General features: G+C 44.1%; 1 protein-coding gene across 3 annotated transcripts in view; it reads right to left on the reverse strand.

Moving 5' to 3' along the window:
- smg9 (SMG9 nonsense mediated mRNA decay factor) overlaps nucleotides 1-13,623 on the reverse strand; it is a 24,103-nt gene extending 10,480 nt beyond the window's left edge. For 2 of the 3 annotated variants that reach the window (XM_080768491.1, XM_080768489.1), the window contains exons 1-6: nucleotides 12,758-13,623; nucleotides 11,685-11,756; nucleotides 8,426-8,783; nucleotides 5,118-5,215; nucleotides 3,371-3,483; nucleotides 2,567-2,678 (exon numbers count right to left, since the gene is read on the reverse strand). In XM_080768491.1, coding sequence (XP_080624617.1) covers nucleotides 2,567-2,678; nucleotides 3,371-3,483; nucleotides 5,118-5,215; nucleotides 8,426-8,783; nucleotides 11,685-11,756; nucleotides 12,758-12,910 — 906 coding nt within the window. In that variant the 5' untranslated portion in view covers nucleotides 12,911-13,623. The remainder of the gene's footprint in view (nucleotides 1-2,566; nucleotides 2,679-3,370; nucleotides 3,484-5,117; nucleotides 5,216-8,425; nucleotides 8,784-11,684; nucleotides 11,757-12,757) is intronic. The other variant, XM_080768490.1, reaches the window with a different exon arrangement.
- Nucleotides 13,624-14,200: the final 577 nt, after the last annotated feature.

Below are 14,200 nucleotides of genomic sequence, written 5' to 3' on the forward strand. Positions count from 1 at the left end.
TTCATCTTCTCAGGGAAAAGTGAGAGGTTTTAACTAGTGATGCACCCAATATTCGGCCGCAGAAAATATTCAGCAGAAAATGGCTAAAAAAGCATTTCCGGCCTATTCGGTTTCGGCCTGAATAGGCAGAAAATATATCACCGAATAGTGTATGCAATTAATGCATTCAAATGAGCTGAATAAATGTTTTATGGACCCATAACAGTGTTTTGCCTTAACCATAAATCAGGTAGCTTTAAGGTACGGCAATGACAGCAATGGTAGGCAAAAATATATATAATATTAAATATATTCGGTATTCGGCCAACTGTTTCTTATATTCTGTATTCGGTTTCGGCCAAGAATTTCCATTTCGGTGCATCCCTAGTTTTAACCCATTTTGACCTGAGAACTATTCTAAAAAATGTCTTTGAAATCATGACAGTTTTTATGTCAGTGGGGCTCAACCTTTTTTCATGTCAAGAATCACCCCCAGAATCTCAATGGTCTCGCACCTTCCTACCTACATGACTGCCTAAATATGTCCCAAACCGCCCCCTAAGGTCTTCCACTGCTGGCCTGCTCGCTTTGCCTAAAAAAATGGCAACTAAAAAATACGGGGAAGCAGCTTTTTGCTTCTACGGGCCGACGGCGTGGAACAAACTCCCACTGTACCTTCGACAGGCAGCCTCTGTAGACATTTTTAAAGCTCAGCTCAAGACCCACTTCTACAACATTGCTTTTAATTGATCTTAATTTTTTTTGTTATTCATGTCCTCACTGTATGGCATTACTGCTTCTTTTTTAATGTCTTTGCCTTGCTTTTCTTTTTTCTTTCTCCATTGCGCTGTAAAGCACTTTGAGCTGCATTTCATGTCATGAAAGGTGCTATACAAATAAACTTTTATTATTATTATTATTATTAATATTTCCAAGATATTCATACAAAGATGGCTTCTTTTAAGCGAGACAAAAATCAGGAGAAAATCTACTTTGTTATCGACCTTTCTCTTATCCCAGAAAGCAGTGTTGTTTTTGGCAGCAAATGTGGAGGCAGATGGCCGCCCAGCCTAGAGTCGGGTTCTGCCTGACGTTCCTTCCTAAAGGGGAGTTTTTCGTTACCATTGTCGCAATATTGCTTCATGCTCTGGGTGGATCTGTGTTGGTTGTAAAGTGTCTTGAGACAACTTGTTATAATAAAATTGAATTGAATTGAATTGAAAAAAATGTAGAAGATGTACCTGTGTGTCTAAAGGAAGATGACTCTCTCCTGAGGTGATGTAGAAGATGTACCTGTGTGTCTAAAGGAAGATGACTCTCTCCTAAGGTGATGTAGAAGATGTACCTGTGTGTCTAAAGGAAGATGACTCTCTCCTGAGGTGATGTAGAAGATGTACCTGTGTGTCTAAAGGAAGAGGACTCTCTCCTGAGGTGATGTAGAAGATGTACCTGTGTGTCTAAAGGAAGATGACTCTCTCCTGAGGTGATGTAGAAGATGTACCTGTGTGTCTAAAGGAAGATGACTCTCTCCTAAGGTGATGTAGAAGATGTACCTGTGTGTCTAAAGGAAGATGACTCTCTCCTGAGGTGATGTAGAAGATGTACCTGTGTGTCTAAAGGAAGAGGACTCTCTCCTGAGGTGATGTAGAAGATGTACCGGTGTGTCTAAAGGAAGATGACTCTCTCCTGAGGTGATGTAGAAGATGTACCTGTGTGTCTAAAGGAAGATGACTCTCTCCTGAGGTGATGTAGAAGATGTACCTGTGTGTCTAAAGGAAGAGGACTCTCTCCTGAGGTGATGTAGAAGATGTACCTGTGTGTCTAGGAAGATGACTCTCTCCTGAGGTGATGTAGAAGATGTACCTGTGTGTCTAAAGGAAGATGACTCTCTCCTGAGGTGATGTAGAAGATGTACCTGTGTGTCTAAAGGAAGATGACTCTCTCCTGAGGTGATGTAGAAGATGTACCTGTGTGTCTAAAGGAAGATGACTCTCTCCTGAGGTGATGTAGAAGATGTACCTGTGTGTCTAAAGGAAGAGGACTCTCTCCTGAGGTGATGTAGAAGATGTACCTGTGTGTCTAGGAAGATGACTCTCTCCTGAGGTGATGTAGAAGATGTACCTGTGTGTCTAAAGGAAGATGACTCTCTCCTGAGGTGATGTAGGAGATGTACCTGTGTGTCTAAAGGAAGATGACTCTCTCCTGAGGTGATGTAGAAGATGTACCTGTGTGTCTAAAGGAAGATGACTCTCTCCTGAGGTGATGTAGAAGATGTACCTGTGTGTCTAGGAAGATGACTCTCTCCTGAGGTGATGTAGAAGATGTACCTGTGTGTCTAAAGGAAGATGACTCTCTCCTGAGGTGATGTAGAAGATGTACCTGTGTGTCTAAAGGAAGAGGACTCTCTCCTGAGGTGATGTAGAAGATGTACCTGTGTGTCTAAAGGAAGATGACTCTCTCCTGAGGTGATGTAGAAGATGTACCTGTGTGTCTAAAGGAAGAGGACTCTCTCCTGAGGTGATGTAGAAGATGTACCTGTGTGTCTAAAGGAAGATGACTCTCTCCTGAGGGGATGTAGAAGATGTACCTGTGTGTCCAGGAAGATGACTCTCTCCTGGGTGATGTAGAAGTCGATGCCAGAGCTCTGGTTCCCTCCTCTCTCCTTCATGTCCTGAGTCTGAGCTCTGAACACGTAGCCTCTGCGCAGAAAATAAACACACACAGACAGACGCACACGTGGTCAACACAATAAACAACAACATGTGTACTGTTGGCAGACAAGACAACAGTGACCTGCAGTGTTGTTTTTGGCAGCAAATTGACGGTATATTTAGTCTTAGTTTTAGTCATCATAGCTTAGTTTAATTTAGTTTTAAAAAAGGTAGTCGACGAACATTTATCGTCTTTAGTTTTAGTCGACGAAAACAACACTGGTGACCTGATATGTATAATTATTTTACGATAGCTTAGCGCTGGTGACCCGATATGTGTAATTATTTTACGGTAGCTTACCGCTGGTGACCTGATATGTGTAATTATTTTACGGTAGCTTAGCGCTGGTCCTCCTCAGGGGTGTTGGCAGACAGACAACAGTGACCTGATATGTGTAATTATTTTACGGTAGCTTACCGCTGGTGACCCGATATGTGTAATTATTTTACGGTAGCTTACCGCTGGTGACCTGATATGTGTAATTATTTTACGGTAGCTTAGCGCTGGTCCTCCTCAGGGGTGTTGGCAGACAGACAACAGTGACCTGATATGTGTAATTATTTTACGGTAGCTTACCGCTGGTGACCCGATATGTGTAATTATTTTACGATAATACTTAATACTTTTGGCAGACAGACAACAGTGAACTGATATTTACAGTTATTTTACGGTAGCTTACCGCTGGTCCTCCTCGGGGGTGTTGGCCGACAGCAGCGACATGATGGTGGACTTCCCGGCTCCCTGCAGACCGATGACTCCGACCACCAACATGTCTGTCTGGTCCCTCAGGTACTGCAGCGCAGCAGGGGATACAATAAAACATGTTTACTTACGGAGCACACGGGTTCTTTTAAAAGTTCTACACATTCACTGTGGAAGGAGATGTGGACGGTGGCAAACTTAAAGGACCACTTCACCACTTTTCAACCTATCTTCATATAATAGGTCCTAACTAATAATCATGATAAAATGGCATGATTTTTTTCCTACTCAGTCTGTGTCTCATAGGAGGGCTGTGGGCAGTTTATTTCATGTAGTTTTAAAAACAAGGGTTAAAAAACGCATGTCGGCCAGCATGGGCCTTCATCACTTGGATATTAGCCTTTTATTTCCAGGGAGAAAGAAAAAGAAAAGTCTGGGTCCGAGCAGTGTTGTTTTCGTCGACTTAAAAGTAAGACGAAAAATGTTCGTCGACTACCTTTTTCCACTGACAAAAACGAATGGAAACTAAATGAAAACTAAGCTATGATGACTAAAACTAAGACTAAATATACTGACAATTTTGTCGACAAATTAAAACTAGACTAAAATGTCAGGAAGGGACTAGTGGACAAGAGATCCACGATAAGTCATTTTACTCTTGGTTGCATGCTGAAAATAGCTGATCTACAAGCTCACAACGCGTTGCGACGTGTTGTGAGCTTGTAGATCAGCTCAGAGCTTGTAGATCAGCTCAGAAAATGCGACCGTTTTCGCTCTTTATTTGTTCGCTCTGGCATCGAATTTTGCAGAGATTCACAGGCGAACTGCAACATGCAATATTTCGCATTTTCAGATCGCTTATTCGCATCGCGTCGCTAATTCGCCAGTGTGTAATGACATTTACACTAAGACATTTCCAGGTGACTAAAATGTGACTAAAACTAAATGAAGTTTCAGTCCAAAGACGATGACTAATAAACTAAAATCGAAATTTGCTGCCAAAAACAACACTGGGACCGAGTCCACTTCAAGTCGGCATAGAGCAGCGCAAACGTCGATCAACTCTCTGCTGATTTCTGATCGTCTGCACCTTTGTTAAATCGACGTACGTACGTACGTACACACAGTTTTCTGTAAAAAACCTATGTTTCTATATCAGTTGGTGCTCAACCTTTTTCATGTCAAAGACCCCCAGAATTGGCCCAGGCGGTGGCGTAACCGTCTGGGCACCCGACTGGGTAATCCAGTCGCAGTGTGCCGCGGGTTCGACTCTCGAGCCCGACACGGCCTTTACTGCATGTCTTCCCCCCCCCCCATCTCTCTCCCGTTTCCTGTCAGCCTACTGTCTGTCCCTTCAAAAAAACAATAAAAGGCGTAAGCCGCAAAAGAATATCTTAAAAAAAAAATAATAATAATAATAAAAAGACCCCCAGAATTATCTGTATTTGGCCTGCGGACCCATCTGAAAAGCCCCCCCCCAGAAGCAAAGATATGAGTTTAAAAGAACGTTCGCTGTGAAAGAAATTATATTCAAAGCACGAGACATTTTTCACGATTTTTTTCAAAAATAGCAGACCTACAAGCTCGTAGCGCGGCACTCGGTGCCGCGCTATGAGCTTGTAGATCTGCTATTTTTCCAATAGCTAAAGCACAACACAATGCTTCAAAACCACCAAAAGGGGTTCCCGTCCTGAGTGGGATAATGTAATGATGTATGACGTCACCTCCATGGCGCTGTCGCACCAGTTCATCTGGTCGTCCACCAGCTTGATGCCGTGCTTCATCTTCTCGGGGGGGAGGAGCTTGTTCTGACCAATCACGGCTGCAACGTAAAAAAAAAAAAGAGGAAGAGATTTGTGAGATTGTGTAGATCGATGTCATTAAGACGAGGACACGGACTGCGTTCCCGCCCCCCCGCGTCAATGTTGATTTCACCGACTAAAACTGATACGAAAAATGTCCGTCGACTAGTAACCGGTACTACCACTGGAGAGACTAGTAACCGGTACTACCACTGGAGAGACTAGTAACCGGTACTACCACTGGAGAGACTAGTAACCGGTACTACCACTGGAGAGACTAGTAACCGGTACTACCACTGGAGAGACTAGTAACCGGTACTACCACTGGAGAGACTAGTAACCGGTACTACCACTGGAGAGACTAGTAACCGGTACTACCACTGGAGAGACTAGTAACCGGTACTACCACTGGAGAGACTAGTAACCGGTACTACCACTGGAGAGACTAGTAACCGGTACTACCACTGGAGAGACTAGTAACCGGTACTACCACTGGAGAGACTAGTAACCGGTACTACCACTGGAGAGACTAGTAACCGGTACTACCACTGGAGAGACTAGTAACCGGTACTACCACTGGAGAGACTAGTAACCGGTACTACCACTGGAGAGACTAGTAACCGGTACTACCACTGGAGAGACTAGTAACCGGTACTACCACTGGAGAGACTAGTAACCGGTACTACCACTGGAGAGACTAGTAACCGGTACTACCACTGGAGAGACTAGTAACCGGTACTACCACTGGAGAGACTAGTAACCGGTACTACCACTGGAGAGACTAGTAACCGGTACTACCACTGGAGAGACTAGTAACCGGTACTACCACTGGAGAGACTAGTAACCGGTACTACCACTGGAGAGACTAGTAACCGGTACTACCACTGGAGAGACTAGTAACCGGTACTACCACTGGAGAGACTCGACTAGTAACCGGTACTACCACTGGAGAGACTAGTAACCGGTACTACCACTGGAGAGACTCGACTAGTAACCGGTACTACCACTGGAGAGACTCGACTAGTAACCGGTACTACCACTGGAGAGACTCAAGACTAGTAACCGGTACTACCACTGGAGAGACTCAATGTCCGTCGACTAGTAACCGGTACTACCACTGGAGAGACTCAAGACTAGTAACCGGTACTACCACTGGAGAGACTCAAGACTAGTAACCGGTACTACCACTGGAGAGACTCAAGACTAGTAACCGGTACTACCACTGGAGAGACTCAAGACTAGTAACCGGTACTACCACTGGAGAGACTCAAGACTAGTAACCGGTACTACCACTGGAGAGACTCAAGACTAGTAACCGGTACTACCACTGGAGAGACTCAAGACTAGTAACCGGTACTACCACTGGAGAGACTCAAGACTAGTAACCGGTACTACCACTGGAGAGACTCGACTAGTAACCGGTACTACCACTGGAGAGACTCGACTAGTAACCGGTACTACCACTGGAGAGACTCGACTAGTAACCGGTACTACCACTGGAGAGACTCGACTAGTAACCGGTACTACCACTGGAGAGACTCGACTAGTAACCGGTACTACCACTGGAGAGACTCGACTAGTAACCGGTACTACCACTGGAGAGACTCGACTAGTAACCGGTACTACCACTGGAGAGACTCGACTAGTAACCGGTACTACCACTGGAGAGACTCGACTAGTGACCGGTACTACCACTGGAGAGACTCGACTAGTGACCGGTACTACCACTGGAGAGACTCGACTAGTGACCGGTACTACCACTGGAGAGACTCGACTAGTAACCGGTACTACCACTGGAGAGACTCGACTAGTAACCGGTACTACCACTGGAGAGACTCGACTAGTAACCGGTACTACCACTGGAGAGACTCGACTAGTAACCGGTACTACCACTGGAGAGACTCGACTAGTAACCGGTACTACCACTGGAGAGACTCGACTAGTAACCGGTACTACCACTGGAGAGACTCGACTAGTAACCGGTACTACCACTGGAGAGACTCGACTAGTAACCGGTACTACCACTGGAGAGACTCGACTAGTAACCGGTACTACCACTGGAGAGACTCGACTAGTAACCGGTACTACCACTGGAGAGACTCGACTAGTAACCGGTACTACCACTGGAGAGACTCGACTAGTAACCGGTACTACCACTGGAGAGACTCGACTAGTAACCGGTACTACCACTGGAGAGACTCGACTAGTAACCGGTACTACCACTGGAGAGACTCGACTAGTAACCGGTACTACCACTGGAGAGACTCGACTAGTAACCGGTACTACCACTGGAGAGACTCGACTAGTAACCGGTACTACCACTGGAGAGACTCGACTAGTAACCGGTACTACCACTGGAGAGACTCGACTAGTAACCGGTACTACCACTGGAGAGACTCGACTAGTAACCGGTACTACCACTGGAGAGACTCGACTAGTAACCGGTACTACCACTGGAGAGACTCGACTAGTAACCGGTACTACCACTGGAGAGACTCGACTAGTAACCGGTACTACCACTGGAGAGACTCGACTAGTAACCGGTACTACCACTGGAGAGACTCGACTAGTAACCGGTACTACCACTGGAGAGACTCGACTAGTAACCGGTACTACCACTGGAGAGACTCAAGTATGAAACACAAAATAAGGCAGATGTATTTGTAGAGGTATGGACCCCCTTTTTGGATCACATCGAAGAGCGCATTTGACTCTGTGTAGGACGGAACCCACCTTAACGTGCACACATGCATTACACAACCCATGTACCACTCGGAAACTATAATTTATTATCTATTTTTTATTTTATTTTTATTTCTATTTTCTTTCTTCATTGTTGTTTTTATGTAAGTAACTGTCTTGTATGTAAGTCTGCTGTGTTGTCCTTGTGTCTATGTAAAGAAAACCCTCAAAATAAATAATAAAAAAAAAGAAAAAAGTAACCGGTACCGGAAACCAAATTATGATGACTAAAACTAAGACTAAAAATATACTGATGCGTCAACAAATAAAAACTAGACTAACATGTTAGGAAAGGACTAGTGGACGCCACCGAGTGGCGCGCTTACGAGCTTGTAGATCTGCTATTATTTTTTTTAATCGAAGAACGACATACTGACATAGAAACATATCTTTTTCAGAAAACTCTCAGGATGTAGAAGAAGAACATTTTTATAGAATCTGATCTCAGGTCAGAATGGGTTAAATAAATAAGGAACTATATAACTCACGGTCCACGCCGGCGCCGCTGGAGGCCGCGGCCGCTCCCATGCCCCGGTTCTGGATCTGGTAGACGGGCTGCGTGGGCCGCTGGCCCTCCCTCTCCAGCTTGGAAGAAGAAGGACCCCCAGGAGCCCCAGAACCACCACCGGAGGAGGTGGTGGTGGAGGAGGAGGACGAGGAGGAGGGGAGGAGAGCGGAGGAGGAGGAGGAGGCCTCTGGAGGGGTCCCGGTGGTGGTCCCCGACCCCCCGCCGCCGGCGTCCTCCCGGGCCTTGATCAGCATGATGGGCTGTTTGTCCAGGCCCGTGGGGGGCGGTGGGGCGCCGCCCACACCACCGCTGACCGGCGTGCTCTGGGACGGCTTGGACTGTCGGGGAGAAATTAATGAGATCATTTTGAATTACCCTATTGTTGCACTTCCAAACATCAATCTTTCATCACATTTAGAGGCCCTCATCTATGGAACTTCCTATAGATGCTTCACTTAAATCCTCATTATCCTTGCCAATATTCAAAAAACATCTAAAGAAACATCTTATTTCTTCCTCTCTGTAGATGTTTTACTTTGATGCGTTATATTTTCTTTTGTGTGTTTGTTGTTGTGTTTTAATTTCTTTATTGCACAGCTGCCCCCCCCTTTGACAACTTGTAGACTTATGTACTGTTTCTTTATGAACTTTTAATCTGTTTAAATCAATGATCTCTTCCTACAGGAAAGGATTCCAAATAAGCCAGCTGGCTTCTTCCCTTCCTTGCATTGTATTTTTGTTCTTTGATATGTAATGTTATTTTCTATTTTTTGTACTACATGCTAAAAAAATAAACCTAAAAAATAAAAAAAAGAGACGACGACCTGTTTGGTCATTTCATCATTTCGTCTACTCAAGGCTTATGTGAACACAGAACACACTAACACAGACAGTTTTTTAACCCATTTTGGTGCGGGAACCCCTTTTGGTATTTAACCCATTCTGACCTGAGATCAGATTCATACGAGGTTTCCACTGGACACACACTGGGTCTGATGAACCCATTCTGACCTGAGATCAGATTTTAAAAAAGTGTCAGTCGCTCTAAGATTTTTCAAAAATAGCAGACCTACAAGCTCGTAGCGCGCCACTCGGTGGCGCGCTATGAGCTTGTAGATCTGCTATTTTTCAATAGCTAAAGCATAGCATGATGCCGACACCGAAACGGGTTCCCGGTCAGAATGGGTTAAGCATTATGTTAAAAAGGAGAATTCCATGCTAGAAGGCTTTCTTACCTTTCTTTGTAGTTGTTACGTCCCCACCAAAGAGGTCCAGGTGTTATTTTGTGCATAAGCCCGCAATTGTGTTCCTACCATAAGCCCTCAATGAGTTGCATTGAATGGGAATTGAATGGTGCTATGGGGTGCCAATTCGCTTATTTCCATCGAAATAAGTAGTAAAGTTTTTTTTTGAGCGATGGAAATAAGCGAATTAGCGCAACACCCCATAGCCCCATTCAATTCCCATTCAATTCAATGCAATTCATTGAGCGCTTATGGTAGGGGAAACAGCCAATTATGCGCTTTTGCACAAAATAACACCTGGACCCCTTTGGTGGGGACGTACAGTAACAACTACGAATAGAGGTAAGAAAGCCTTCTAGCATGGAATTCTCCTTTAAACTTAGCTGTTGAAAAATAGCAGATCTACAAGCTCATAGCGCGTGGCACCGAGTGCCGTGCTACGAGCTTGTAGTTCTGCTAATTTTTTTTTAATCATGAAAATATGGCCCAAATGTTTGAATATATTCTTTCAGAGCGAACGTTTTTTTTTAACTCTGATCTTTGCTTCTGGAGGGGTCCTGGAATGACATATTTTCCGGGCGATTACATATATTTTTGGGGGTCCTTGACATGAAAATGTTGGAGAACTAACCAACTAAAGTCTAAACTAAACTAAAGTCACAACTGCTGCAACAACTGAACATTTGTTCAAAGATTGTTGGACAACAACTTCAGAAACTTTATACATCCACGTATGATAACAGCATCCTAAGGTTATCAAGGAATATCACCTCTAATACTAAGCATGTGTTGTATGGAGAATATAGGTTGCTACATTCAGGAAGGAGATATGGTGTATACCAGCATACAATAAGGTCAGACTAAAGAGGTCCTTTGTCCACCAGTCGACCTTGAGGCTTAATCAGGAGATGTAGTAGCCACAGGATAATCTAAGCGGTGGATATTGCTCATGTCTGTATTAGTATGTAAATTGTCTTGTTCTTTGTGTTTGTATATGTGTTTCTGCATACTTGGCTGCTGTGTCGCAAGACAAATTTCAGTGTGAACTGACAATAAAGTACTATATCATATCATATCATCAACCACCTACATAGAAACACGAGGTTTTCAGTCAACTGTCAGCATTTAGAAGACATTTCGTAGAATCGTCCTCATACTGTAGGTCCCCCCCCCCCCCCCCACCGCCTACCTATACAAACCCATTGTAACGTCAAACTCCATTTGAATCATAGATTTATAAAAATTGTGAAAACTGGTGACTAATACTGCTCTGCTATGTATAATACGTTTTTATTTTTTTTATAATTCTTTTGAATATTCTCATATTTTTTGGGGTTCAATGCCGATCCAGGTTTTGGAGAGTCCTACAACACAGATTACCAATGTTTTTTACTGATATTTTGTTTAACCCATTTTGACCTGAGATCAGATTCTAAAAATGTTCTTCTACATCCTGACAGTTTTCTGAAAAAAAACTATGTTTTTATGTCAGTCGTTCAAAAATAGCAGACCTACACGCTCGTAGCGCGCCACTCGGTGGCGCGCTATGAGCTTGTAGATCTGCTAAACCTAACCTAAAGTTGTTGTTTTAATGTCAAATTCTTAAAAAAAATAAAAAATGACGTGGCTATATAAATAATACAATAAAACTTCAACCATTTCGGTAGTACTTCATAATAATGAGCTCTTATATAAAACATATAGTATCATCAATTTGAAATAATTTGATTCGATTTTTATATATTTTTTAATAAATAGAAAGGAGAAAAAAAAGCCGACCTACAAGATCACAGCTTGTAGATCGGCTATTTCTTTTTGGAAAACCTTTGAAAATGTTCACCTATTCACCTATAATGACATGCCCAAATCGTACACATCGACCACTGCAGAACTCAGAAATCAATGCCGATATTGAATTGATATGACCGGAATATCAGCTAAAACTTAATAATTATTGATCTGGGCTCTAAAGGCATGCGTATGTGTCGTACGTACCCTTTCTCCTGGGGGTTTTGCCAGTATTATGGGGGTCTTCTGAAGAGGGGCCGGGGGGTCCTCGCTTCCATCCTGAAAACAGCGTTCAACTCAGAGTTAGTGCTGCACGATTAATTGAAGATGGAGTGCCACCATGTTTGTATTTTTCATGTGTCTATGAGGTGACAGTACATCATTAGACACCCTGGAGTCGTTTTTTATGTGCAACGGTGTATTCCCTTTGTATTTAGGGTTTCTTCCTGGAGGCTGAACCCTTGACAGTCAAACGGGCCAATGAAAAAAACAGTAATATATGGACATCACACTATCAGCCCCTCCCCTAACCCCTCCACCCTTTATCATACAACTACAGCTGTGGGTGAACTGTGGCTTCAGTTCGGGTGGATCACCACCCATCACCACCCACCAGGCAAACCAGGCATACTTAATGAACTGGTGGGCGTGTCCACATAAAAGCATGGCCAGCCAGGGCGCCTGACGGAGGGGAAAGGAACTGGTTGGAATAACGTGTTCCTTCCACGCGCTATACGTCCAACCAGGGAAACTCCCCCCTGCCAGGTGTAAAAGGAGCAACTTGGACACTCAGGCATGAAGGAAGCATATGAGTTCAAGTCCGTTGCTCTCCCCTTGTCCCCCATATATGGGGACTAGGTTGGTCTCCCCTTGTCCCCCATATATGGGGACTAGGTTGCTCTCCCCTTGTCCCCCATATATGGGGACTAGGTTGCTCTCCCCTTGCCCCCCATATATGGGGACTAGGTTGGTGGAGGGTGTGTAGAGCCCAGGATCACATTAGATGATTGACACAGGGGTGAAAAATGGGTTACAAAATCGTGGGATAAAAAATACATTAATTAAAGCATGATTTTAACTAATACCTGTACACTTTTTGGAAAAAGTTCTTCCCCCTTATATTGTAATAATACCTGATGATCATGTTTTAGGGTGGAAAGAAATCGTGGCAGTCCATCTTTTCTTTAAAAATTAAACACACACACACACACACACACACACACGCACACACACGCACACGCACACGCACGTGCACACACACACGCGCGTACGTCACCTACCCTGCGTTCCCGGGGTCCGTAGTCGCGGTCCCGGCTGGGTCCAGACAGGTTCTGGGCCCCCGGGGGCCCCAGGGGGTCCCTGTCCCCTCGACGCCTCCTCCTCCTGCGGCCCTGGCCGTACATCCCTGGCTGGCTGTGGCCCGACTCGGACATGACGACCCTGTAATAGCCTTTACCAGCAGCAGGGGGCACTACTCACTCACCCTGTAATAGTCTGTAACAGGCAGCACGACTACTCCTTACTTATTATAATCTCTTAGGACAGACTTAGTTGACTCGCATCAATATTACAAATTCAAAAGGAAAAGGGTGGCGCCGTTTTTCCTTTATATATGTTTGACGATGGGTTCTCAGATTGCGCTGTACTACCACACAGTACACTACTGCTCAGTATCAGACAGTACTAACTCTGTAAACACTCTGCCAGGCAGCACTACTCAGTAAACACTCTGTAAACACTGACTCACTAACTACTACTCACTCTGTAAACACTCTGTACCAGGCAGAACTACTGCTTAGTATCTTAGTTTTAGACAGAACTACTCTATACCAGACAACACTACTCACGCACTATAACTAACTACTCAGCACCAGACAGCACTACTCACCCTCAAAAACACCACCACCACAACTAGATAACCAGCCAGCTAGCCTGTTAGCATAGCAGCAGCAGCAGCTATAAACTAAACAACAATACGTCCACGAATGGGTTGATTTAGCTGCGAAACACTGACATTGTCAAGGAACTACACTTTAACATCTACGCTATCGTGTTGAAAGTTAGTTTGGCATTGTGTAATAAACGATATATTTCTTCTGTTTTGTTTGTTGTTGGTGGTTTAAAGATGTGCTTCCATCCATCCATGCATCCACTGCTGCAACCACGTGACACGACACAGCCAGGAGGGAGGAGCGCGTGGGCTTTCTCTCCGTTTGTCCCGAGCGGGAGGGGTTTGATTTATAGGAGCAACAAACTTTAAAGCCCTGAGTTTAATCATTTCACAAGTTCCAAAATTGATGTAATGTATTTGTATATAATTTGGACTTAAGAAATATATAAAATAAGTATAAGATCAGACAATATGTATGTTATCAACCTCCTCTTAACTCTTGCAAAATATATCATATTCATTCATTGTACCACATTTCCTATTGCCGGTGTAACTCCACAGAAACAGCAAACCCAGAGCCGTATAACCAAACACACACACACCTTAGAGTATATATGAAACTCTATGACACACCATAGAGTGACACACACACGACCCGGTCCGTCTGTCAAAATGGCCTCGTCTGGAAACTTCGTGTAAACCCGCTGGTTCCGCTCTAATCTCTATTCATTATTCAGAAGTCACAACATTAACAATAACAATACTATAAATAAACATGATAACAATACCGCGTCACATGTCAAACTGCCAAACCTGCCTACTAAATAATTAA

Source organism: Protomyctophum bolini (assembly GCF_963924005.1).
Source record: "Protomyctophum bolini genome assembly, chromosome: 7".
In the NCBI taxonomy this organism is placed as follows: Eukaryota; Metazoa; Chordata; class Actinopteri; order Myctophiformes; family Myctophidae; genus Protomyctophum; species Protomyctophum bolini.